The following is a 26,359-nucleotide window of genomic DNA, read 5'->3' as shown; positions in this document are numbered from 1 at the left end:
TCAAATTCATTCTTTGACTCAGAACCTTATCATCACACTGACAGCTACGCATCAACTATATCTTCAACCGCGCTGCTACTTCGCGACGATTACGTACTTAATACTGAACTCATATTACTCGCGTATAAATCAGTGTAAAATTTCAACACGATCCACTGATACAATTTTTTTTTTTATTATATTTCAATACAACTATTTTTGCCAGTTTATTCGACAACTTTTTATGTTAGATATCCGATGATACGTTAATGTCTGTCGCTAAGTATGAACAAAGTTGGTCCATCTCTGGTGACAAGTTATACTTTTAAAAGTGGCAAAGAATACATTGTAAAGATCAAAGTTACTGCTTTTAAGGGATGTCAGCGTAATTTGGAGCTTACTATTACCGATAAATACACCACCGAGAATTGGCAGTCTTTTTACGATGCTGCATGTTTGTTCTTTATCATTTTTTTATCTTATTTAATATGTTATTTTAAGGTTATATTAAGAAATCTCGAATCTCTTTTTGTATGTACTATAACTTTAATATTCATGGAATTACCTGATTTGCTTTTTATTTCTAATCATGTGTTTCTCAATTTTTAAGACATTGAAAATTTGACGCAGAAGACGGGAAATTACAAACATTTTGATGTATTTGTGGCTATGCTGCAATCTGGATTGCTAAAAGTAACACTTGTATTTAAATTATCCAATTAATTAAATAAAATAGAAAGAATTTAATTACAGACAAGCGAATCCATTACTCTGGATCTGCTGACATTCGAAGATTTACAATTATTACGTGCCCGTAAACTTGAACGCAGTTCGTGTTCAAGTTTGAATAATACGACAAATAATCGTCGATATCTTATATTAACGTACACGGTAGAATTTGATAGGTAAGTATATTTTGTAAATTTATTACATTTCATTAAAACACATTAAACATATGCCTCCACTCTGTTAAGAATCCATTATCCATTATCTTTGGAATATTGCGGTTTACCCAATCCTATGATATTACAAGCTACCATTAGAAAATTACAAACTGAACTTGAAAGATTGCAATCTACACGAATAAATAGAGATTTTCAGAAACGTGTTGAGCAACTGACAATTGCGAATCAAAAGCTTATACAAGAAAATCATAGGCTTAAAAATGGAGGTAGAAATAAATACTTGGATGTTTCGTAGATAAAATTTCTAAATATATTTTACTATTCAGGAAAAGGTTTAAAACATTTATTGGAATCAATTAAATCGTTAGAGAATAATGTTGTTAAGGAACGTGCGTCCTTTCAAATGCAAATTCAAAAACTTAAAGCCGAAAATGCAGCTTTGTTATTGAAAGTACAGCAACTTACTGCATCTGCTAATAGAAAACCAGGAGATGGTAGTCCAGCATTAAAATGTCATAACCGTACATCTTCTACGCTTAGACGAAGCAGAAGTCGGTCTTCTTCGATTTCAAGTCGTAATAAAACTTCTAGTTTATCACCAGGTGTAAATCAAAGCTATCAATTAATGTCAAAAATTTTATTTGTATAATTTTCCTAAAACGATTATTAATATATAATATATTAATATAATTTAATTGATAACTACAGGGAGTTCATTAGAATCGATTAGAATTCAACGATCTCCTTGCCGAAATTCGAAAGTATATAATAATAAAACAAAGAATTCAAGTTAGTATTTAATCTACGCTTAATTATTAAGTTCATATACGGTATGTCCTGTTTAACTGGAAACGTTCGGATATCTGGAAAAATATGAACAAATATTTCAGACGAAAGTTGTATCAAGGGGAACATACTGTGTTTTTTGCTATTTATTTGACCTCGCGATAACCTTGAAACATCCTGTAAAGATGACATTAAAATTTTTAAATAGACTCCTCCATTTTTTGTAACATATCTTGTAGATAACATTCATACATTTTTAAAACACTATGAACTTGTGTCTTTTGTACCATCCGCTAACGAAATATAAATTTTCAAATTCGACAGAGCAATACAGGGAATTATCCAAGTGTGACTGCTCTCAGTTGACTGCTTTGGAATCATTAAAAAAACTGCGGTCTTGTGTTTCGGCAATGCCATACTAATAGTAGCATTATGGAAAATATTTTTAAATATCCCCGTGGTATATATCAGGCAAGGCCAAAGCCTGTAGGACAAATTTTAAAATTTCGAATTTTAAAGTTGATATGTCAATAGTGGTTGGTGCAAAAGATAAGAGTTTGTAGTATTTTGAAAACATTTGAATGTCAGCTACCAGAGTATGTAATGTAAAACGGAGGTATCCATTTAAATATTTTCATATCACTTTTACTTTTCAAGATCATCTTTTGTGTGACACATTTTTTCGTATTATTCGTATGTTTCCAGTTAAACAGAACATACTGTATAACCAACCCCAAAATTTTTTACCATAGAAATCGAGTTTGAAAATTTGGAGACAAGAATTCACACATTACAGAAAATGTTGAAAGAAGGGATAAGCATAAAGTAATAAATGAATCAATTTTTATGAACAATTAACAAATATATATGCTAAGACGTATTTCGTTTTTTATCATTGTTATTATTATTTTATTTTTCATATAATACAATTTAATTGAATGTAAATAGATTGATTACCTCACTATTTAAAATAGTGAAACTTGAAACACTTTTATAGATGTAAACCGCTTTTGTTTTTCCGAAACTGTATGTGTTTTTGAAAATTATTGCTGATAAAGAAAAGAATAAACTATACATGTATAAGCATAAATAGAAAACACTGAATATTCTCCATAATGATGTACAAAATACCAATGTAGAATTGTGTTGTATGTGATTTTAATTATATATAAAGTCATATATTAAGTCAAGTATATATTGTGGGAAATATTTTTTATATACACTATATTATGAATTCATTTGTTTCATTAAATATTATTTATGTTGTACCTATTCTATCACAAACATTAATAAAATTTAAAGTAAAATTTCAGTTAACTGAATTTTTCTGGTTTTACATTATTTTCATAATATAATATAGCACGTTCAATTATTGATGGTTTCTCATTTTTTGATTTCACACCATTTTGGCTTTCATCAACATTTAATTGTTGCATTTGTAAATTTGTTTCCTTTACTCTTGGCTTTGCAATCACTTCATACTTTGTATGCTTTGCTAATTCCTGAATAGCTTCATGCAAATATTGAATCTGACTTTCTTGTTGAGATGTCATTTGATTCAAATTTCTAATCTCATCCGTAAATGTTTGTAATTGTTGAAGCCGTGCTTCCTCTTTTTTTGCTTCTTTTGCTACTTGGCGATTGTATTCTAATATTAAACAACCACCAGCAACACTAAAAATAATAACCTCACCCATCAAATTAGCTCCTAATTCTATAGCCATAGTTTCATTCAACTTTGCAACTTTTGTAGGCTTACCAAGATTCATTATATACATTTTAGCTTTTACCTCTGCCCAATGGTAAACTGTAATTAAATTATAAAAATATGAAACATAATTATATGTGGTTATAATAGGTGTCTATAATTATTATTAATGATGAAATCAATATTAATTACATCACAATCAAATCATATAATTTTTTAAATGTTTTTATTTAAAAAGATTTATTATACTTACATTGTGCAGGTGGTATAATAAAATATGTCCTAAACACAGGATGATTTTTTGCTTGATTAACAAGAAACTTGGCCAAGGGCTTACTAATTTGTTTAACAAATAAAACTCCCAATTTGAGAGCTGGAAAAACACCCACTACCATTTTTACAACCTTTTTTATTCGTACAACTTCAATTACAAAATCACAGTTTATATTTAATTAAAACCTAGAAATCATATGTATGAATAAACATTGAAACATGCTTAAAACGTGTCACAAGTATAGACGATTTTCCAATAAATATATTTATCGTAATTATTATATGTTATATACATATTAGTTGAATAAATAGTGAGAACGTAATATATAATAATGTCACGATGTCATGGCAAGTGAGATGAATTTCACATTGTATTCAAAATGATTACCTCACCTCTGAAATTATTTCAGAGTATAGCAGACAGCCATAGTAGTGTCATGATAGCATTGACTAAAGACAGAATAGACGTGACATTGAATGGAACTTTGTATCTCACGTTATGAAATATTGACCTGCCAAAAAATTAGAGTGCTTTTTATGCCCTTTGCGATTTCCTACGGGAACATAGGAATTATCATAGATAACTCGTAAGTGATTATATCACCGACGAGGTACAGAATAAATGTGACATTTGTAACGTCGCGTTATTGACATCTTTCTGTTTTATCGATATAACTAATAAACACGCGAGTTTGGCATTTCCGAATCTACAGAATGTGTTGTAAATGTGACTATCTTGAATTTGCTTTTAGTATTTTCTTATACAATAAAGTAATAATTCCATTTTTTTTAACGTTCGCTATAAAAACATGTAGAGTATATATATATTATACATATAATATTGCTTTGTGTAGAATTCTTTTTTACATTTATTTACACTTAATTTTTTACTTTCGTCATATATTTATTGTTAGTCATAATCATTAGCATAGTCTCTACATGATTTTATGCAATCAAACAGGGCAGATCCCTAATTTTATAGGTTCTTGTATATGCTAACTTTACTTGACCTTAGCACTTGACCGCATGGTGCAACACTAGCCTGGGAAAGTATGCTATATGCATGTGTACGTGAATCACTTTTAAGTAATATTTAAAGATTAAAAAAACTGATCAGTACATCTTCAATGTTATGAATAATTTTTTGTTTATGAGTATTTGTATTGAGCGAAAAGTTATCTGTTAAACATGTTTTAATATTAAATACAGATATTTATCTATGAAATGAACTTCATGTATAGAATTTTTCTGTTAAGTGTGGTTATGTGATAATTTCACAATATATCATTACATTCAGAAGTTTGGAATTAAAAAGACTAGAAAATTATAAAGATAACATAAAATATCGTTAATAGTAAAGTGGATGAAGTAATAGGAAGTCAATATTAATTACATAATTAAAATCATACGTTTAGAATCGTTGATTTTATAGGTTAAGTGAATATCGAAAAAAGTGAACACTTGAAAAACTTATTTTTATTGAAGTCGTAATTATTGATTGAAAGGATGTATAATAAAAAGTTCAATATAGTTAATAACAATTATACATTTATAATATGGGGTCTGGCAATACATTTAATATTATTATGGGGTGTACTTGATGTAAACTTTCATTCTCCCATTATTCAAGAACTACCAAATGTACCAATTTTAAGAAATGCGCCAGCAAAAAGATTGGTCTTATTTGTAGCAGATGGTTTAAGATTCAGAACCTTCATTGAAGCACCACCAAAATTTCTCAAGTAATTAAAAATTATTTCTTAGATATAAAGGTTTGTTCTAAATTACAAATTATATGTATATGTACATGCAATAATGTAATTTTGTTCATAGACACATAATGACAGATACAGGTACTTGGGGTATATCTCATACAAGAATGCCAACAGAATCTAGACCAGGCATTGTTGCAATTTGTGCAGGATTATATGAAGATCCTAGTGCTATATTTAAAGGATGGAAAGAAAATCCTGTTGACTTTGATTCTGTTTTTAATCAGAGTTATCTCTCATGGGCATGGGGGAGTCCTGACATTATACCTATGTTCACAAAGGGTATCACAACATACATAAATATTTGAAATAGAATATGATGTATGTAAAAAGAATCAGATTGATCTTTGTGAAATTAGGTGCAGGAGAAAATGTACATGGCGACAGTTATCCTCCTGAATGGCAAAATTTTGATATAATGCATGGTAAAATTTGGCGTTTAGACTCTTGGGTGTTTGACAAATACATTGATTGGCTTAGAGAAGATGCCCACAAAGTTAAAAATGCTGAACGTGTTGTCCTATTCCTTCATCTTCTTGGCTGTGATACCACAGGACATACAGCAAAACCTCATTCTAGGTATACAAAATTTGCTAACTTACATTTTTTATACAAAAGCAGAATGATATTTTTAATAAGATTATAATTTCATTAGCTCTAAATTACATTTGAATGTAGAAAATATGTTGATAACATGAATTATGTTGATTGGAAAATAGAAGAGGTTGTACAAATGACAGAAAATTTTTTTGGAGATAATAGTACTGCATATATTTTCACATCTGATCATGGAATGACTGACTGGGGGTCACATGGAAGTGGCTCTACAGATGAAACAGAAACACCATTAATTGTTTGGGGTGCAGGAATTAATGCATTTAATTTTCGTCAAAATGTAGAACAAGTTGATATCACACCACTGATTTCGTCTTTGATTGGTGCTCCAATTCCGATTAACAACGAAGTATAATAATAATATAAATTTTATTACTTGTTATTCTTTTTGATATTTATATCATTTTTCAGGGTGTTTTACCATGGCAGTATTTAAGTACTAATAATCTTAAATACATAAATCATGCGCTGTTAAATAATTTGAAACAGTTAACTTACCAAGTAAAGGCAAATCATAAAATGAATTGTGAAAATAATGGATTAGCTGATTGGCGAGAGATAGAATTAGACAATAAAATTTCTACTTTCGATGAAGATTCTGAAACAGAAGATCCAAATGAAAAATTGAAAGAAATTGTTAATACAATTAAACTAGCTAAAAAGTCTTTGTTATATTTTCGACAATACCAAAGAACAAGATTTTTATTATATTTGTCTATAATATGGCTAGGATGGATAATATTGTTATTCTTTAAAATAACTGGAGTTATTCGGCCCCGTCTTAATTCTTTTATTTTATTAATAACAAATTGTGTATTTATAATTCTAGTAACTATGATACTTATCATGCATAAAGGTATGATATTTCATATGTAACATGATTATTTGAAAAACTATTGGTTCTAATTTTAAGTAAAATAGTTTCAGGTTGTAATAATTGGAGATTACCCTGTTATGCATTTTTAACTATGATTTCTTTCTGGCTAGCTACTCGAAGTATAATTATATACACAGTAAAATTAAAAGTCTGTAAAAGCCAATATTATTGGACAATAATTACAGGAATAATTTTTTTATTAACAATAATGTTCATTGGCTTAACATATAGATTTGCTCTTAGTATAGGAATGTTATTTATTACTCTTGTTCAGAAGATAGTGTTAAAAAATGCTCAGAGTCTATTTTTTTGGACAGCTTTGTCTCTAGCTATTTTTCCACTATTACCTGTTGTAGAACCATACCCTCGAGTTTACATCATGTAAGTTCAAATTGACATTAAGTCGTAATGTTTCTTTTATTAAATATTTTTAATTAATTAATTAAATCTTTAATTAAAATTGTTTTCAGAATTCTTAGTATATGTGTTGTAACTTTAATAGTTGCATTAAAAATGCATTCAAGGTATAGAAAAGCAGTCGAAATTTTTCGACTGATAGTCACAGGACTAATATACTTAGAATGTATAGATGGCCGAAGTTGGATATCATGGACGATTTTATCAACGACACCATTATATATTTTTACTTATCCTATGCAATTAAAAGAAAGGATGCAAGGGATCGTGTTGGGACTTTTCTGTCCACTTGTCTTATTATCTGCATCTTATGAACCTTTCTTTTTTATAATTCTTGCGTTACATCTATCCTGTTGGTCACAATTTAATGTGTCTTCTATTCAAGTTTATCAAAGTACTAAAAATCCTTTGACATTGGAAGAGTTGCTTAAAGCAGCAATCTTTGTATCCTTTGTTAATATAAGATTTAAACTCAAATTGAATTATTAAGCTGTTCTCAATACTAATCCTGAACAATTTATTATAGATGCTATATACATTGCTGTGTTTCTTTGGAACAGGTAATATGGCGAGTGTCAGTTCGTTTGATCCGTCTTGGACTCGTCATTTCGTGACAGTTTTCTCTCCCTTTACAATGTTCCTGTTAATACTTTTAAAGCTAAGCATTCCTTTAATGTTAATTGGATGTACAAGTCACACACTTGGATCTTCAAATATTTTTCTAGGAGTGCTTTTACTGGGAGACTGCTTATCTTTACCACTCATGTATTATGTTACTCCTCAAGGAAGTTGGCTAGATATTGGTAGCGCTATAAGTAGATTCACAATTGCAATTTTCCTTCCATGCCTTATAGTATTATTGCATTATCTTTCATATCCTTTAATAACGTTCTCTCCAAATAAACATAAATTTTATATTAATTTAAAAAAAGATCATATTGTATAAAAAATATAAAATATGTATATAAAATAAACGATTTATTTATAATAAAGTGATCAAGCAAATATAATTGTTCTTATTTGATGTAATAAAAATTGATATATTTTTGTTTTTCTTTTGAAAGAAATTAATATATTTCTAATATGTTTTACTTACAAATTTCATTCTGTAAGAAGATAATTGAAATATAAATATATAAAATTGGATATTTTAGTAGCAATGATACTAAATCATGTACAATGATTTAAGGGTAATAATCAATTATTCAAGAAGTCCTGACGCTATGTTTAATTCCTATATTTTTTAAATAAGTAATTTTTGTTTTTATATAATATGTCATTTAATTAATTATGCTTAAAATTTGAATTCTTTGTATTTCTTAGAGGCTTTCGAATCCTGACTTTGTTGCCGTTTGCGTTTACTCTGTAAAGAGAGAGATAAACAAAATTAATTTAATAAATATTCAATTTATCAATTTATCAATATCCAATAATATACTTACTTTTTGCCGTTGTACATGATCTTGAAGCATGTCTGATAAATCTTCTCTCCTTAAATGAGCTTGTCGCGACCTCATTGTTTCTTCGTACCGTGATGCCATTGCTTCAGAGTCTAGATCTAATTCGCTTGGGTCTAATGCTAATTCAACAGCTCCATCTTTCTCCGTTCTTCCATCTGATGTTGTTCCACTTACTCCACGTCGTGCGGCAATTACAGACGGTGGTGCTTGACCTCCTGCTGCACCAGTCATATCATATACATGTGTACTACCCATCATGCTTGCTCCAAGACCTTCTGTTCGTCTTTCTTGCAAAACTGTGTACAAAGCAGGAGTATCACCTCCTTCCATTTCGCTTTCAATTTTCTTTTTCCTTAATTCTATTGTTTCTGGAGTTTCCAATCCCGCCGGAATTGATGTTATTCCACTAGGTGTTATTAATCCTTCTGCACCGGGTGTAACTAAACCACTTGCATCTCCATCTCCATCTTTTCCTTCTCCTTCACCTTCTCCACCTTCCTCTGCATCTTCATCTTCATCTTCATCTCCGGAAGATTCTGATTCAGGTTCACCCCACATACCTCTATCTATTTCTTCATCTATATTATCTCCTCCTGGTGTACGAGATATACCAAATACATCTCCATACAAAGGTCTACCTGTTTCATCTACGGGAGGCTTTCCCCAACCACCAGCATGGTAACCAAATGCACATCCTTCCGGAATTGGTGCATTTAAACCAGGTATCTTTAAGTTGGGATAACTTGGTGGTGGTCCATACCGCTGCATAGCAATTAACCATGGAGGTGGTACTTTATGACAATTAGGCCCTACTGGCATGCCAAGGGCAGTACGCAATTCATCAGACAGTTCTCCAGGTTTTTTTTCCTTTAATCGAGTTTCAAATTCTTTACCCTCATAATATAAGTCACCATGAATAGTCATACGAGGTTTAGTTTGCCATTTAAAGAATGCATCATGTAATTTCTGATAGTCAATATCTATTTTACCAAGCTTAGGTCTTGCTCTTTCTCGCATTTTAGCTTTTAACGTACGTGTATCATCTCGTTCTTGAAGACTTGCCCTCATTTCTGTAATACCTGTGCGTTTTATGAAATCTGGTAAGTCAAAAGGAGGCTTTTCTATACCACGTTTCCCTTGTAAATATTTCCTTTTGAAACACCAGTGTCTGGGTACAGGCACTGTGTTACGGTGAGCTTTTAGTTGTACAAGAAGTTTTGGGTCCCTTGCAGTAACATCATGCATTTCTACAACATCTGGTCGTCCTACAAGTTGTTTTAATTCTGCAACACTCAAACGTGTTAGCCTCTTCAGTTTCCTCTTGGATAGTCGTGGAGCTCCATTCTCTCCAGTTCCTTGCTGTTGTTGCTGTTGATTTGCATCATCATCAAAATCATCCAATGGTGGTACTTTACTTGGTACAGTACCTGTTGTTTGTAATGTTGTCACTGGTGGATACTGTCCTATTGGTTCTCCCTTTTCTGCCTCTGTAGATTTTGGTTCAGGTTCAGTTAGTTTGAATGCCTCAAATATTCTGGCAAATTGACGATACATTGGTTCTAAGTCATTAACAGTTGGAATTTCTTGAATGTATTCAATTTCTGGTAAATCTTCCTTTGGTTTTGCATTTTCTGCATTGTCCTTTTTATTTTCCACCTCCTTTCCATTGTGTTTCTTCCTCTTTTTCTTTTTCTTCTTTTTGGTCTTATTGGTCTTCGCATCTATTTTCTCTGTTGTTGTTTCAGGTTCAAGTATGACATCATCTAACTGAGATACATCTTCTCCTATAGTTTCATGATTTGGTGACTTTCCTAATGAAACTATATCATTTGGATCTGCTCCCACTTCTTTAGCTCTTTCAGTTTTAAAAGCTAGAGCTTGTTCTAAAGCTGCTGGTAATTTCATGGAATCACTATCTGCATCTCGACCATTATCATCCGATGAAGCCTGATTTTGTAATTCACTTGGCGGACTTACTTTCAGACTTAATAAACTAGGTAACGTTTTTGGAGGATCTATTCCTGGTACTCCATGGTTATTTGGAGGCATATTCATTAAAGATGACATTTGATGAGCTATTTGTTGAGTCTGTTACAAAGTGTATAATTGAAAATTACTAAGATAAATAAATTACAGTTTATAAGCGTACTTTATATGCGACGAAACATAATACAAATTTATGTAAAATTTTAATTCAAATATAAATCAACATTATAGTAATTGATATATAACTAACATAATTTTCCTTGAAATGAAAACAAAACTAACCTCATTTCCTGCTATATTCTCCATGTCTGTACGTACGTGTGTCCGATGACGATGACACAGCACTGCACTTGTTACCCGCCGAATTAATCTTGGGTAACTTATTTACAAGTGAGAGTAATGAATGAACGAATGAAGAACTGCCAACGACACTAAGGAGTGTTATTCTCAAAACGATGAGAAGATTGCGACTGTCTCTGACTACTGTTGAAATAAGATTTACAAATGATTGTTATCTGCGGTTAAACGATATTTAAGCCTCAGATTGCTGAGAGCTTAATTCGATTCAAAATGTAAAACTCTACTGGGATTGTACTCTCCAAATGCTAAGAAAATAAAACAATCTTTATTCCACGACTATGACTGCTCAAAGAAGTTGACGATAAGATGATTTAAAAACGAAACTAACCTCCTTACTAATTTCAACTGGGCGTCCAATAAGGCCCAAAACGGAATATACATGGTGATTGGTTTTTATCGAACGCAAGAAAATAGCCAATCAGCAGGTTCGCTCATTGTTCTTCCGTGCGCTTGAAGTGCCGAGGATCCGGGGCGGGAAAAACGTAAGGCTTCGTATTTAATAATTCACTTAGGTAAGGGTCACGGAAAATCTTCGAAGTGCCCTCGATCAATGGAATTGTTACAATTAGATAAATTACTCTTCGGAAGTAACCACATTTATGATTATTTGTTTTATTTATGACACTCTCGGCTATTGAGACCACAGTAGATATGGGAAATTAAAAGTACTGTTACAATTACTAAAAGAAATCGTTTTAAGTACTAAAGTCCCAACTCAAAAATAGCTTCTTAACTGCGAAAGTGTTCATCATAAAATTACGCACGAAAATCCTCAAGTTTTTGTTCCTTCGGACAATGTCAGTATTTTCTAATGTTCATGTATTAAGACATTAAAAATTGATACATATTTATTTACAACTTGAAATCAAATCTTTAATAGAAAAATATTGATATTACATTATGTAATAATAAACTAAGTATGTATGTCATACGTATATACAACAGTACCTTATATACGTGCCAAAAAAACATAGAATACATATACACTAGAGAACACTTCTTATTGTTAAAAATGTTGGTTCACCTTATTGAATATTTCAACAAAATGTCAACAATTAGTCAAGAAAATTTATCATTTTTTATTTAAAAAATTAGTTAAAAATTCATAAAACAATTTACTTCCAAATATACAAAAAATGAAATAAACAACGCATAACTTTTTACCAGTTTCAATTATTATTCCAATTTTAACTCATTATTTACAATCAATACGAAAACGTGAATTTTTATTAACAAATGTTGATAAAACCTGATAAAAGTTATTATGATGGTAATATAAATTATATAGGTATTTTGAATTATATCACAATACATGTAAATACATATAAAAGGTTAAGAAAATGTAAGATAAAATTTCTTGAATTAAAAAACCATTTTTCTCTCGTTCGAAAATATTTATATCTTATTCATATCATATGAGTAAATATTCAATATTAATTACCACAGTAATATCCATACTTTAAAAATAAATGAAAAAGAGGAAAGATATGTATGTTTGACAGCATAAAAATAAAATGTTAATTTATACAAGCACGGAAAATTATTTGATTACCAACGGAATAAATGTATTAAATATAAATATTAAAAAAAATGTTCTATAAAGAATAGCATTAATATATATATATAAACGATTTTTATAATGCATATTTTATATAACCATAACAGGAAACTGGATAGAATGGAAAAAGGACTAGTATATTCTTCCACTTATGCTTATGTTTATTTATTAATTATAGTGACTTAAGTCATTAAACTTGAAAATTTAATAAAAATATTCACAATGAGCATTCTTTCTTCTTCCTCACGTACGTTCTTATCCTTTCTCTCTTTCGCTTTCTCTCCCCCTCTTTCTCTCCTTTCCTTCCATACTTGTCTCTGTTACGCGCATGGCCGTAACATTTTTAATGAGCTTCGTATGGAGCTAATTTAACCAATAACTTGTGCCCAACACTCATTGGACACTTGTGTTGTCTGGTTATGGGTGTACGTGTGGTATGACGTATATGTACATTCAATTATTAATAATTATTATTAATAACAACAATAACTAATTAATACGAATAAAAAATGGTTTGCTCCGACTGACTCGATTTTTTATTTTCATTTTTTCCTCTCAAGATTCGATAAAAGTTCGTTCCAGAGTTGTTGCCTTTCGTCCATACATGTGAAGTATGTTTCAGCGATGCCAGTGTAACATGCAAATTCCGTTAAGCGAGGCCTCCAGTTTCGGCGATTTGCTGTCTTGAAAATTATCGATTTAAAAAATTCCAAACAGCGATTAGTCCTTGCTCAACATCAGAGTTTCCAATGACAATACATAAAGCTGGGTTATCTTCACTGTGCTGACTCTGGCATTAAAATTACAATAACAGCGTAGTTCCTTTAGCGGCAAACTGATCAGACTTATCAGTTCACCTGCTTGATTGTATTACTGATTCAGTCCAGGATGACCACCATGTCATCTCCACGTACTGCTCTCTGTGGATGAGGAGGATGTAAAGGAGCTTGTAATCTACGCCAAGGTTTGCGCGCTGCTCTTCGAAGGTCAGCCGATGAAAGGGTTCTTCTAAGTCTTCTGCAAATTTATAACAATACAAATCTAAATATTTGCACCTTTCTTTTCTTGTTCCATTAGTAAACGCGTATAATGAAATATTATATTATAAAACATGCAACAATGCTCACTTTGTCTGATCTGAAGCACGAAAGTAGACGTCGTCAGGTGCATCCATCCACGAAATCACTTGTTTACGGGCATTACTTCTAGATAGTGGTGGACCATGTGGCAGAGTATGAGGATGAGCAGCTCTTCCATTCAGAGGTGGTGCTAGGGGAAGAACAGCAGGTGCTGTGTGTTCCAAAGTATGTTTTGGATGGAGTTGCTGAGAATGATGGGCTCTTTTTGCAGGTGGTCCACCAGGGAGCCCTGCACTTAGGGCAATACCTATTAAAAGTATTTATATTTATATAATATTTAATCTCTAAAATGCATGAAATATTGAAATAATATGAAACTATTAAACCGATGATGTGTATTCCTTTGGAACAAATGTTAAACTGTTCAATTTAATAATTTTGATTATTTGTTTTATTGGTTGAATACTTAAAGCTCTTAGGCACTCAATTATTTTACCTTCATCCCAATCCACATCAGAGTAGAAGCCAGTAAACAAAAATCATATTCAATACAAGGATCTAAAATTACATAATATACATGTATAATAAACATGAATCTAAAACTTACCATCTGACCCGTTGATTTCATCGAATGGAGGTCTCGGGCGTTTCATTATCGTTTGTTGCGCCTGCATACTAGGTTGTGGTTGAGGTGGGGTTACTGTCAACCTATCTACTTCAGATTTATTTGGTACCCTTTCATACAAAAGACTTCCATCTATAACAATAAAACTCATGATATTATAATACATACAATATTAAATACATTGTATTAGTAATAAGAAAAACATTTTATTCAATAAAAGCTTATGCACCTGGTGCTTTTGGTGGTCTAGGGAAAGAAACCCGATCTGGTTGTTTTCGTTGTGCTGGTGCTGTAAGAGCTAACCAATCCCAATCTCCAGGTTGTCGTGGAGCAGGATGATCACCTAAACGCGTTGCTATATCAGTTACACGAGGACGAGGTCGAGGTCGTACAGCACGTGCTAAAATACGTAACTCCGCAGGGCTTTTTGATGTTAATTGAGGAGAGGCGCAAAGGTGTCGCAATGGTGCTGCATTTATAGGTTGATGAGGTGCTCGCGCTGCATGACGTGTGCGCAATTGCGCTGCACATAATCGTCGTGCAGCTCGCGCCAATGCTGAAGTACGTAAATAAAACGCTGATCGAGTTTTCATCACAGGTCTGGGAGATCCACTGCCACCACCTCCACTTGCTCCACTTCCACGTAGATCAACGCCATGAGCACTCGCGTAATGACGACTTAGATGTGCTTTGAGCTTGAACTCTTTACCACAAGAAGGAATGCTACATCGATGAGGTCTATGAGCACCGCCTATTCCTTTACTTTCTTCATCTGAGCCAGTACCACCTCTTTTTCTTTCCAAATCAACATCGTCCATACGCGATGGAACCTAAATGGAAAGTTTTTTTTTTGGAAAAGGGGGAAGAAAAAAAGGGAAAAGAAAGATAAAATATATTCGTGCGTTATATGATTATCATTAATTATATACGTATATTCATTGAAATATACCTTTAAACCGCCATATTTCTTCCAATATGTCCAACAAGACTGACAAAGACGACATTGCATGTGTGATGGACCCCAAGCATACCACTGTGGACTTTGCATTACTTGACAACTTTCACATGGTTTTCCACTAACTCCAACCATCAATATTCCGCTATTATCAGTTGTCATATTACCATTACTATTACCGTTGAGAACATTCGTTGGTTTCCCATTACTGTTACTATTACTATTACCAAGAGGTACAATTGTTGCTGCAGAAGGTGCAGTTGTAGGTGGAGTTGTTTTATTGTAGTTTGGTATGTAAACCTGTTTTAATTTACTTTCAGCTTCTACAGCTTTCACCCTTTTTTGCTGTACGTATCTATCGGTTGTCTTCCACATATAATAATATTCGATAACGTTCTTTAATGTTTTCCATGGTAACTGAAACATACGAGTATTTATTAAAACAACATATCATAAAGTAATGAACTTTGAGATTTCAAATATCTTGTGTACTTACAAAGTCTTGACGTATATCAGAAAAATCCTTTCCATACTTATCAAGGGCTTCTTCAAAAAGATTTGCTTCAGATGCACTCCACTCTTCCATTTCGTCTCTGCATAATACTGGACCAGTGCTGGGTACTAAAGATGACATAGCTTTTGCAACATCATAATTGTGTCGATGTAAAGTATCCATTGCATGGAACTACAAACACAAACTGGTGTAAGGTATGTTTTTTCTTCATAGTTAGTTATATAGTTATACAACAGTAACAATGATAATGATATTTACAAGAGTAATGTCTCTAGATGCAGCTGCTGCAGACATGTGTAATGATGGTTGTTTAACTGAAGATGAACAGTCTAAAGCTCTTGCAAATGTGCCTACAGATCTACTGACAACAAGGAATTGATCAATTTGACGGTCTGTTAATGAATGCCGTGGCGTCCAAACCAACGTTTCTAAATCTTGCAACCTACGAGGATCTGACTCTCTTTCAGCAGGTGTCAGCGGAGCTGGTGCTATTCCATCAGCTTGATATCTACTACCTACTCTAATTTCACCTGTAATGTTTTACATTGATTAAAGTTTAAATACATAACAGAAAGTTAGAATAAATATGATCATAGTATCTGAAAATTTTTAATATTAATGAATACCTTTGTCAGCAAGCAAAGTACGTTGAGCAGGATCAAATACTAAGCAATAGAAGAAAGAGTCCTCTTTGTTTAAATAGCTTAGTAAAGATTCTGTTTCATTTAATAAGGTTACACAGCATTTGCCTCTTATATGAGTTGCAGGCATTGTTTCCACCTGACGCGATAGAAACAGTTCTCTGTGCTTCATTTGATGACGTTGCTTAGAATTTAATTCTGTAACTCCTCCAGCACCAACTACATTTTCTTCCATCCCTGTGTGTAGAAAGGATTAAAATTATACCTTACTATCTCAAATGTATAAATAAATATTCTAAAAAAGCTTAAATAACAAAATATTTTACTCAAAAATAAAAGGATTAATGAAGGCTATATAAGTAATATATTAAAACATAACCAAGTAATTTTATTGTTTTTTATATAATATAATACCAATAAAAATTCAACATTTAAAGCAAGATTACTAGTATCTTTAATTAAATGTTCCAAAAAATATTAATCTTTTACATTATTTAAATTTTTTTTCATGAAAAATGGAGTTATCCATAAATTTATTCATGCACATTTGGCCTTTTATCAGTATTATTCTTTTTCTTTCATAACATAAATAAATAAAATGTAAATGAAACGTAGGAATGTGGCAGAATCAATCAAAACTTATGACAGTGAACTAAAATATTAGCGAGAGCGGGCAACAAAAGAAGAAAAAGCAACATTGATTGATGTATTATATATCATAACAGAAATGGAATTAGCTTCCAAAGAAATGTAAATTATTTGAAGAAGCCTCAGATTACTAAAGAATTATCATTTTGTGCAGCGGGATTTTTGTCTAGAATTATTAGAATTGTTTTAATGAGAATGAATTTGGGATTTATGTATTAGAATAAAATTGCTATTGCAGTGACATATAAAAAGATTAATAAAAAATGTAGATGATTATACGAATGATTAGAAAGAATGATGAAACAATTGTAACTGTATATTGTCATGGAATGTATGGGTTCATTAAGCTTCACATTTAATGATTAAACCCCATTTCCATATAACTTGAAGGAAGAGGTCTTAGTTAAACCCAATTTATTGTTTCTTTGGCCTTACAGTGAATCCAGCCAAAACTAATGCCATTCACCAAGATTACAAAGAATTTTACAAATCCCGCCGCTAGATCATTAGCCTTATATCATCACTGGCTTCTATATGAGACTAACAAGACAACCAAAAGGTGCATGTTGTGTAATACTTACTGATGAATTGATTAACATTCAATTTTCATTAATATTTGTTTTAAATTATGTAAATTATGTAATATTTACTATTAACAACAAATACATTTCATTTTCGTATTAATAGTTTTATTTAGAATCTCATAAATGGTGCCGAAATCTAATAAAATTCATCTGTAAGGAGCACCTTTTAACTGACTAGTTCACTCACCATGAGGCTCTTGGGCCTCTGACAGTGGGGCTTTCAGCCAGCCCCCCTTCCCGCCCCCTTTGTTCATCACTTTGGGCCCGATCCCATCTTTATTAGTCATTTCCTTAGTAGTATCTGGATTCTCCAGTTTCTGATTCTGCATGTTTGCAGGGGATTCTGACCTCTGCTGCTCCGCGTTTGCCACTGCAATTTGTATCATAGAACCCACTCTACTATGTTTTTCATCATACTTTTTCTTTAATACAATTTTAACACATGCTTTCAAAATTTATTTTTCTATAAAAAATTTAACAACTAAGGACGCAGGCAGCCTTCAACTTCATTGGCCAATGGTTTTCATCCATTATAACATCTAGCTACATTTGGCTAATATCTAAACAATTAACACATATATGATATAAAAATAACTTTGATTCTGTCAACCAATTCCACTCACGTTTCTATTTACAATTATACTGTGATCATGTAAGTAAATCATCAAAGACCTTTATTTAAAAGCTTATCATATAATGGTATTAATATAGACTACAATAATATTTTCAAAAATAATATGACCATACAATATCGAAATATTACTATTATTTCAAATATCATTTTCACATAACACTACAAATTATTGGATTATAAAGCGGCTTTTAGATTGGAATCATAAAAGTTGCGACTGTAAAAAATACCAAATCTAAACAATATTAATGAATTTACACACGATTTTCGAATATTATAAAAAATTTAAAGAATTTCATATATCAAAGGTTGTTAAGAAAAAATGGAAGTGATTCTGAGATCATGAAAAGTAGCGCGACATCTCAAACGCATACTCTTCTTAATATTTTCATACTGTTCCACACAGAACAATACGGAATCTGTTCAAGACAAAATTCGTACATTTTTTTCTGAAATTTGAGAGTATATAAATGGTGGAGCTAGAGAGAACGAGAGAAAAAGGGGGAAAAACCCGATTCGAAGCAAATACCGGCAGACGGACATAGAGCTACGGGCAAAGAGGAAGAGACACGAGAAAGTGTATATTCACGTATACATACATGTACATATACCTACATACTGTGGAAAAGAAGAGAAGGGAGGAAAAGAGAAGCGGGGGAGTAAATGCTTAAAACGAAGATGGCTAGTGGGGCCCACCATTTTCGCCGAGACACATATACATTCGTTTGCGCGCGAACATTATGTATGTATGGATATGGGCGCGCGCGCGCGTGTGTCCTGTTTCTCTCTGCCTGTTATTCGTACATGTCTATGTGTCCGGTTATCGTGTATGTCTATCGGTGTTCTTACAAGTCTGTGTCCGAGTACACGCAACACATACCCAACCGACCCCTGCGTCAGTCATTCATTTAGTTCAGGGTGGCGGGAAGCAAGGAGGGGTGGTATGAGGGACTTGGGTGAGAGGTAGAAAGAGGGAGAGGTGGGTTGGCAGGCGTACCACCCCCAGCCCACCCCCGGCAGATCGATACAACCCCCATTTCACCCCTCTGCCACCCCCAACTTTACTTATTATACATTCCCACCCCCAAATCCCCGCGTCTCATTATCTTTGCTATTGCAAAGGAAAAATCGAGAAAGCTTCGGAAGCACATATATATGCGTATATATGTATTAAAACGCGTGAAATCGAACAAATTATTTTTTTATTTTTGAAATCATATTATTTTCCTCGCACGAGAAAGTATATACTGAAATGTAACGTGTCTGAAAATTCTGAATATCGCACCAGCGATGGCGACATATACCATGGCGATTATATTTTCTCGATTTTCGTTGAAACATTATATAGAGATGAAAATGCATTTTTTGAGAAGATATTTCATTTGTTACACGTCTCTTTTAGCGGGAACATGGGAGTGATAGTAACGAGCAATTTCACGCTTTCATCGCCTCGAATCGTTCGGAACTATGAAGAATATTCTTAAACTAACATAATAAACGTTTCTGTTAATAGCATTATGCATGCGTTTTCATCACATCATTTCTCGAAGTAACAATTATCAATTGAATATCTAATATATATAGCATAATCTACCTACTAATAATATTGATCAAGATATGTACTTTCTAGGAAGTAAAAATGTTCGCAATCAATACGAAAATATTTTTATTTTCTTCATTTGCGAATGCTTATCGATCTGTACCGTGACGCGAGGTAAAATAAATAACGTTATTATCTTATCTTCAATGCATTATTACTTATATTAATTAAATTATTATTAATAATTATTATCTACAATGCATTAGTATTAGTATCCAATCAACTAAACATCAACAAAAAATTATCAAAATACTAGTTTTTATAAATTACACGTTCAAATCTAATACTATTTGAACACGATATCAATTACACAAAAAGATACAATATGTGTTTGTATATATGGTCTAAAATTCTAAGTAAAAACCAATTTTGTATCAAAATATACTAGGTAACTATTTCCAAGTTTCTTAAAATGCAACATAGCACTATGCTATAATATATCTTTTTACAATAATATAAATTTTACTTACACTGATGCTTATCTGCAAGCATAATTAATGTAGATGGCAAATCCCTCCGCCTAAAGAAGCACATGACTTTTGCTTCAACATTTCCACTTGCCGTCTAAAATAGCAAAAATCTTCTGTAAATATATTTTCCAAAAAGAAGATACTGCGTTACATTTAAATTACTGTACCATTGCATAATTGAACTTTACTTATATCAATCACAATAGAACATAATACAACCATAATTTCATTTCTTACCTTATTCAATTCTTCTATCCTTCTTATCTGGTAGGGAGATGTGGAAGATGTTTCAAAATATACATAATCTATAAATTAAAGGAAGGGGAGTCTATTTAATAATTTCTTTACAAGAGAAAAGCTGTAATAATAGTATATATAAAATGTGTGTGTGTGTAAAGAAAACTGTTTAATTATATTTTACATGCAACATATCAATAATTTCAATTCATAAATATTTTTAATTTAACTATATAAATATTAGTGTATTTATAAATGAGAAGCGATTGATAAATAAAATCTTTATATATATATAAAGATATGAAATGTTTACTTATATTTCTATGAAATACAAATATTGATGCTATGCTATTTGAAAATACATGAACGCGGGCATAAGAGTAAGAGAACGGAAAGAAAAGAATCTTGTAATTTGCATAGAGAGAATATGCTTATCAGAAAAAAAACAAAGTATACCATTACAGAGTAGTAGAAAAGAAACAAAAATAGAATGTACACATCCTAAATTCTAGTCCAGTGTACGTTCGTAAAACGCAGTCTGGATCTTGATATTCAATTCTTCCTGCATAATCAACATTAAAAAGAGGAAGACGGTAAAATAATTTTGCTGAAATTACACTAGTTCCCTGGACCATTGGCGCGTAGATAAAAACACATTCTGATGATCTATCATCAAGGAATTTTTCCAAATAGAATAAAAATTAGTAAATAGAAAAAAGAGAGAAATGCAGATATTCTGAAATATTGAATTTTAATCATCCGAATCATCATGCAAGAAATTAGTATGACCTGAACGAAGGGCGAGAGTGGGGAAAGAGGGAGAGCAGAAGGAAAGCAGACGTACATACGGACGCCAGAAAAGAGAGAGAGGGGGGGGGGTAGGGAGATTGGATGGAAAGGTGGAAAGTTAAGGGGCTGCGCGGGTAAAACGAAGATAGGGACGAAGATACAGAAAAGGGGGGGAAAACGCCATATCGTGGACACCATTTGCAAACATGAATTTTCTGAATGTTAATTAAAGGTATGAGAAGCGAGATTCGATAATTAGACGCGTGGCCTCATCAGCCGGCGAAATGTGCATGGTTATTTTACCTCCCACCCGGTACATGTTGGCCGTCATGTTGCTGGCGTCCTGTGTGGCCCCGAGAGCGAAATTAGCGTTCTCGTGGTTACCGTGGTTCTCGTGGTATTCGGCCGGCATCGGCATGAAGGCTTCTCGTCCTCCAACTACGCGAATCTATTAGCCGACACTTCCCACTTGTCCACGGAGTTAACACTTCGCGGTGTCACTCCATCGTGTTTGTTTGTCCCAATAATCGAGGAAAAAAATTTTCGCGCTAGCTTCTCTAAATCTTATTCGCACATCGACTCCAATTCTTTCCGCGTACAGATATAAAACATTTGAATGATATTCGTAAATGCACACAAGATATATAAAAAAAATTACACACTGAATTTGGCTCACGTGTCCGTTACCGTAACGATCATCGTCAGTGGCCGTTGCTCCGTTCATACAGGAACACCGCCATTTTCATTTTGCCGAGCGGGCTACATATACGATCAGGCAATATACGGCCTGCTCCCCTCTACCGGGGGTTCTGGATTTACTTGCTTTCCTTCGTAACCCGCGTGCATTCAAAAACTCCACTTAAGACATCTGTTCGCAATCCCTAAGCGTTATTTATTCGTTCCGATTCTATTATGAGATTCTACTTCGACGAATTTTTGATAGAAAACACGTAATCAGACACGATACAACCCGGTCAACGAATACCACAAAATAAGGCCACGGATCGGATACTACTAAGACCCGACGATTGCGCGGTCTCGAAAGCGTCTGCGTTACCTTAAGCAAGAGTGGGGGTAACTGGACGATAGAGTGTAAATTTGTCTGCGCACTCTTCAGCATACCCGCGAAATTCGAAATCATTTCCTTGATGTTTTTCTATTATTTACTACTGTCTATTATTTCTGTTATTATTATTAGTCTATTATTATTATTCTATTATTTACTGTTTGTCTAAGAAGGGTAATTATTTTTTATTAAAAGTAAATAGATATTTATTTTGGATTTTAAATATATTTATACAATAGAATGATTTATCTTATAAAACCGAATAAATATAGAAATACACACGTAACGTGACAATAAATAAAAAAAACTCTCATGTAGTATGTGAAATATTTATATATTTACGAAATTAGTCTTTCTATACAATTGCTTACGCGCAGTCACATATTTCATCTGTTTCAATTAATAAAAAATTGTATGTAAATGAATAGTTAAAATTACTCACTAGTTTGTAGAGCCTGTGTGAGCTTGCCTTTCGCGTAAAACGTTTGGTAATGTTTGACTAACAATAAATAATGACGAATAGTCGATTTGATGGAAATACGTAACGCAAAATTATATTTATATGTACACAGTAGTAATAGTAGTAATAATAATACATATTCGTGAATCGATTCGTGTTTATAATTTAGTTTTTTGCAATTTAGGTAATCTTTTAAGGCACACCCCACGGTCTTTACCAAGCAATTTCGTTTTTTTTGTTCATTAATATTATATAAATAAATGTATACTGTTGTGGATGCTATTAACCTAAATTTATTATATATATATCATATTACTATTCGTAGGAATATTTCTACTAAATATAATAATCTGTTCTCTGTACATAATTCTATGTCTTTCTTATGAATCTTTTAAAATAGATAGTCGTATCATTTATTAATGATAATAATGACAGTAACATTAATAAGAATAACAAGATAATGCATAAGTGAGATGCGTAAGATGAGACCATGCTCTTTTTTCCTTCATTATAGTATTTATATCATGAGTAGTAAAAATGATGAGTGAGAATCACATTTCATAATCTTCTTAGAATGTGGACACATTTATGAATTTCGTTAAAGTATTTCTGCGACAATTAAAAAGAGAAAACAATGAGTACATATATAAGATAAAAGATTACATGTACTACATGCATAATTTTAATTACAATTAACATTAAATTGTGTAATACTACTCATGATTTAATTTAACATTAATATAAAATACTTATTTATGCCAACTTCGACAGTTTTTATTTTTGTATGTACAAGAATAGCATCCAGACTTTGTTTTTCCGGTTGCGTATTTCTACTTACTATGATACTATTGTTTACGGATAAAAAAATACTAATATATCGCATTGTCGTTGCACGGGCAGTGTTTACGCAGTTTTTGTCCATTGATAAGGCACCAACTTTTATGATCCTGAGATTCAACCCGCATGCTTCGACAGATTTAGAGGCATATCTAAACGGGACAGAAATAAAATGAATTTTCTTTGTAATATTTAATAAATACCAAATAATATGTTCTTAAAAATTTACCCGAAGGAGGTGTAAGAGTCTGTTCCCTGTAGTCTTTGTAATGATGAACCGGAGGAGATGGTGGGTGAGGTGGTGGCGGTGCGTATAATGGCATAGGAGGTGGGTAATGGACGGGTGATGGATAATGCATCCATAAGGGAGCTCTATATGGTCCAGGAGGTAACATTGGTACACCATAAAGTGGGTGCTGAAGAGGTGCATTAGTTGTACCAATGTATGGATCCATTCGTACTCTTGGATATGAATTATTTGATGAGTATTTCACAGTTTGTCTATCATCTGGTTTTAATAAATTCCTCAAAAAACCTTGCTCGTGACTTGGTTTATCTTCTCCCAAAATACTTGTTATACTATATGAAGATAATTGTTTTGGTGACGGAGTAGGAGCCGTTGTTGTACAAACAGGCTGTGGTGTTGCGCGCCTTTTCGACGCTTGATCTTCTAACGATACTCTCTCTAATTCGCGCAAGATACGTTTACGAGGTGAAACGACATTTGGATCTAGGAGACGGGCCAATTTGTCGATAATTAGGTTCAAAACCTTTCCCGTCGATGTTCCATTTGCTTTGCGAATTGGTTTTGTATAATTTGTTACTGATTCTGGAACGAGTAACAAAGAAGTAGGATCTAATGGACGTCTACGCTTTCTTGCGATTAGACGAGGATGTGCGCACAAATGATTTTTTGGACTTCTATAATAGTAAAAATTAAACTCTGTAGATATTCTACGTCTTGGGTTTGCTTGTTTCCAACAATGATCTCTTTGCCAAGGACTTGACTGAACCGACGAATTATCATCAGAAACTGTAAATATAAATAATGATGTTAGATTTAAGTTAATTTTATAGAAAACAAATTGTGTGTTTGTAGAACTTACCACTAAGAGAGGTGGAACTCTCTTGTCTATTTGGAGTTGTGCTAGCTGGTGGCCAAAAGGTTTTCTTTGGAACTGGAAACCATGTAGTTCTTTCTCCATCCCTACGATGGGATAGTTCCAAGATAAACTTGCCGTCTTTAAAAAATTTTAAACGTCCACCAGGAGTTGGAAGTAGATTATTATCGATGCGTGTTTCTGAATGATGTGTTGATTGGGGGTTTGAATTTTTACCATTTGCCTTGGTAAGGGTTGAGTGTAATGTAGAAGGATCACGTGAGCACATTTCTCTTGTGCCCCTCACGTGACCTGCGTGAGCATGACATTCTGCTGACTTCTCGCGCATGCTGATACTTTACCGATATCCATTTTTCTCCGCTTGACCTTTCATACTTTAGCCTCTTAATATCACTTTAACAAAAGAGGCAGAACCTTAAATGGGTTCTTGTTTTGAAACTATGAATGACAATTTTGAAGATATTTGCTAAAGTATCTTTGTTTCACAATTTGAGGAAAGCATCTTTTACAAGAAAAGAAATAAACACTTGGTAAAACTTAAGATATTAGACACTATGAAAAGACATTAAAAGGATTCAACAATAATGTCAATAGTAACAAAATAATATAGTAAATGTAGGTTTTTTACAGAATCAACAAAGTTGATAACAATAAGTAGACAGAATCATATTGATCTTATTCCTTTAAAACTGTCAAATTGACATTAGGTCAAAAATTGACAGAGAGCAGCGTTACTATGAAATTTAGCTGATATATTTTTTTCTTATGTCCAAAAACATTTGTTTGGGTAATGTGCCAGTTAATGATGTATCAATCAAACAGAATAATACTGAATAAAAAAAGCACACTATCATTGATCAAACAGTAACATTTTGTGCAAAATTCCAAAAGGAATTTTCTATACATGAGTGGCAATCGCTAGACACCCACCCACCCACGCACTGCCGCCTTCTGCAGTCAGTTCTATTTCATTTCGAATAAGCAGCTCGTCACGTTAATAGGCTTATTCAAAACCAAGCACGTTGATATTTCTTAAATTATTGTAACTGGCGTACAAGTTGGCTTTCTAAACGGAAGATTTTCACGGATCAAACACGGGACGGGCACTCTATAGTAGAAAACACAGTTTGACCGACACATGTGTTTCACTTCATCCACGAATGGTTTACGTGTCCACGGCAATTGAGTTTATTCGTTCGATGACCCTTTAGAACGTGCATCTACCATCGTTTTCCTCGTGATTTTCGATGTTCGGATGTAAAAAAAAAACAAGAATTTCTCGCCTTCGTGTATCCTTCTCGTCGACAACACTGTGGCGGTTCGCGGTCCGCGCGTTCCTCCGTTTCTTGGTCCAACTCCCACGATCAATCTGCAACACTTCCTTCAAAGTACGGAGTTACGTTAAA

At 32.8% G+C, this 26,359-nt stretch overlaps 6 protein-coding genes and 1 non-coding gene across 15 annotated transcripts; 2 read left to right on the top strand and 5 right to left on the bottom strand.

Annotated features, from left to right (window-relative positions):
• Positions 1-262: 262 nt before the first annotated feature.
• LOC122567580 (centrosomal protein CCDC61-like) lies at positions 263-2,865 on the top strand. 3 transcript variants are annotated; one of them, XM_043726266.1, is made up of 7 exons: positions 263-433; positions 590-672; positions 733-884; positions 954-1,150; positions 1,211-1,486; positions 1,593-1,673; positions 2,423-2,865. In XM_043726266.1, exons 1-7 carry the CDS (start codon positions 265-267, stop codon positions 2,497-2,499), a joined length of 1,035 nt encoding a protein of 344 aa, XP_043582201.1. In that variant the 5' UTR covers positions 263-264; the 3' UTR covers positions 2,500-2,865. The 3 variants fall into 3 exon arrangements, with proteins under 3 accessions (XP_043582201.1, XP_043582203.1, XP_043582202.1); XM_043726267.1 differs by having other exon boundaries at positions 295-510; XM_043726268.1 differs by lacking the exon at positions 590-672 and having other exon boundaries at positions 291-433.
• LOC122567583 (putative OPA3-like protein CG13603) lies at positions 2,551-4,186 on the bottom strand. Of its 2 annotated transcripts, none has more exons than XM_043726270.1 (3): positions 4,045-4,186; positions 3,632-3,837; positions 2,551-3,477 (listed from the first exon to the last, which is right to left on the bottom strand). In XM_043726270.1, the coding sequence occupies exons 2-3, from the start codon at positions 3,771-3,773 to the stop codon at positions 2,984-2,986; spliced, it is 636 nt and encodes a 211-aa protein (XP_043582205.1). In that variant the 5' UTR covers positions 3,774-3,837; positions 4,045-4,186; the 3' UTR covers positions 2,551-2,983. The 2 variants fall into 2 exon arrangements, with proteins under 2 accessions (XP_043582205.1, XP_043582206.1); XM_043726271.1 differs by having other exon boundaries at positions 4,040-4,176.
• On the top strand, positions 4,108-8,406 carry LOC122567570 (GPI ethanolamine phosphate transferase 1-like). Of its 2 annotated transcripts, XM_043726252.1 has the most exons (9): positions 4,108-4,238; positions 5,084-5,393; positions 5,485-5,705; positions 5,783-6,002; positions 6,102-6,387; positions 6,450-6,894; positions 6,960-7,296; positions 7,386-7,776; positions 7,859-8,406. In XM_043726252.1, the coding sequence occupies exons 2-9, from the start codon at positions 5,158-5,160 to the stop codon at positions 8,276-8,278; spliced, it is 2,556 nt and encodes an 851-aa protein (XP_043582187.1). In that variant the 5' UTR covers positions 4,108-4,238; positions 5,084-5,157; the 3' UTR covers positions 8,279-8,406. The 2 variants fall into 2 exon arrangements, with proteins under 2 accessions (XP_043582187.1, XP_043582188.1); XM_043726253.1 differs by lacking the exon at positions 4,108-4,238 and having other exon boundaries at positions 5,283-5,423; positions 5,499-5,705.
• Positions 8,407-8,553: 147 nt separating this feature from the next.
• LOC122567574 (splicing factor 3B subunit 2) lies at positions 8,554-12,193 on the bottom strand. Of its 2 annotated transcripts, XM_043726257.1 has the most exons (4): positions 11,467-12,191; positions 11,061-11,261; positions 8,775-10,880; positions 8,554-8,695 (listed from the first exon to the last, which is right to left on the bottom strand). In XM_043726257.1, exons 2-4 carry the CDS (start codon positions 11,082-11,084, stop codon positions 8,627-8,629), a joined length of 2,199 nt encoding a protein of 732 aa, XP_043582192.1. In that variant the 5' UTR covers positions 11,085-11,261; positions 11,467-12,191; the 3' UTR covers positions 8,554-8,626. The 2 variants fall into 2 exon arrangements, with proteins under 2 accessions (XP_043582192.1, XP_043582193.1); XM_043726258.1 differs by having other exon boundaries at positions 8,771-10,880; positions 11,061-12,193.
• A 1,016-nt stretch (positions 12,194-13,209) lies between these two features.
• LOC122567429 (metastasis-associated protein MTA3) lies at positions 13,210-22,508 on the bottom strand. Of its 4 annotated transcripts, XM_043725913.1 has the most exons (13): positions 21,773-22,505; positions 20,681-20,748; positions 20,444-20,537; positions 17,930-18,112; positions 16,496-16,747; positions 16,128-16,399; positions 15,852-16,040; positions 15,350-15,772; positions 14,630-15,230; positions 14,383-14,532; positions 14,272-14,301; positions 13,824-14,082; positions 13,210-13,713 (listed from the first exon to the last, which is right to left on the bottom strand). In XM_043725913.1, the coding sequence occupies exons 1-13, from the start codon at positions 21,885-21,887 to the stop codon at positions 13,575-13,577; spliced, it is 2,775 nt and encodes a 924-aa protein (XP_043581848.1). In that variant the 5' UTR covers positions 21,888-22,505; the 3' UTR covers positions 13,210-13,574. The 4 variants fall into 4 exon arrangements, with proteins under 4 accessions (XP_043581848.1, XP_043581849.1, XP_043581851.1 ...); XM_043725914.1 differs by lacking the exon at positions 14,272-14,301 and having other exon boundaries at positions 21,773-22,503; XM_043725916.1 differs by lacking the exon at positions 17,930-18,112 and having other exon boundaries at positions 21,773-22,503.
• On the bottom strand, positions 17,475-17,640 carry LOC122568026. The gene has a single exon (XR_006316948.1). It is a non-coding gene; the product is annotated as a small nucleolar RNA U85 (small nucleolar RNA).
• Positions 22,509-22,850: 342 nt separating the features above from the next.
• On the bottom strand, positions 22,851-26,286 carry LOC122568002. Its single transcript, XM_043727251.1, has 3 exons — positions 24,939-26,286; positions 24,062-24,865; positions 22,851-23,984 (listed from the first exon to the last, which is right to left on the bottom strand). Exons 1-3 carry the CDS (start codon positions 25,279-25,281, stop codon positions 23,950-23,952), a joined length of 1,182 nt encoding a protein of 393 aa, XP_043583186.1. The 5' UTR covers positions 25,282-26,286; the 3' UTR covers positions 22,851-23,949.
• Positions 26,287-26,359: the final 73 nt, after the last annotated feature.

The sequence above is a fragment of the Bombus pyrosoma genome, linkage group LG5, assembly GCF_014825855.1.
Source record: "Bombus pyrosoma isolate SC7728 linkage group LG5, ASM1482585v1, whole genome shotgun sequence".
In the NCBI taxonomy this organism is placed as follows: domain Eukaryota; kingdom Metazoa; phylum Arthropoda; class Insecta; order Hymenoptera; family Apidae; genus Bombus; species Bombus pyrosoma.
Note: the sequence above shows the minus strand (reverse complement) of the source record. Positions and strands in the feature narration are given on the sequence as shown.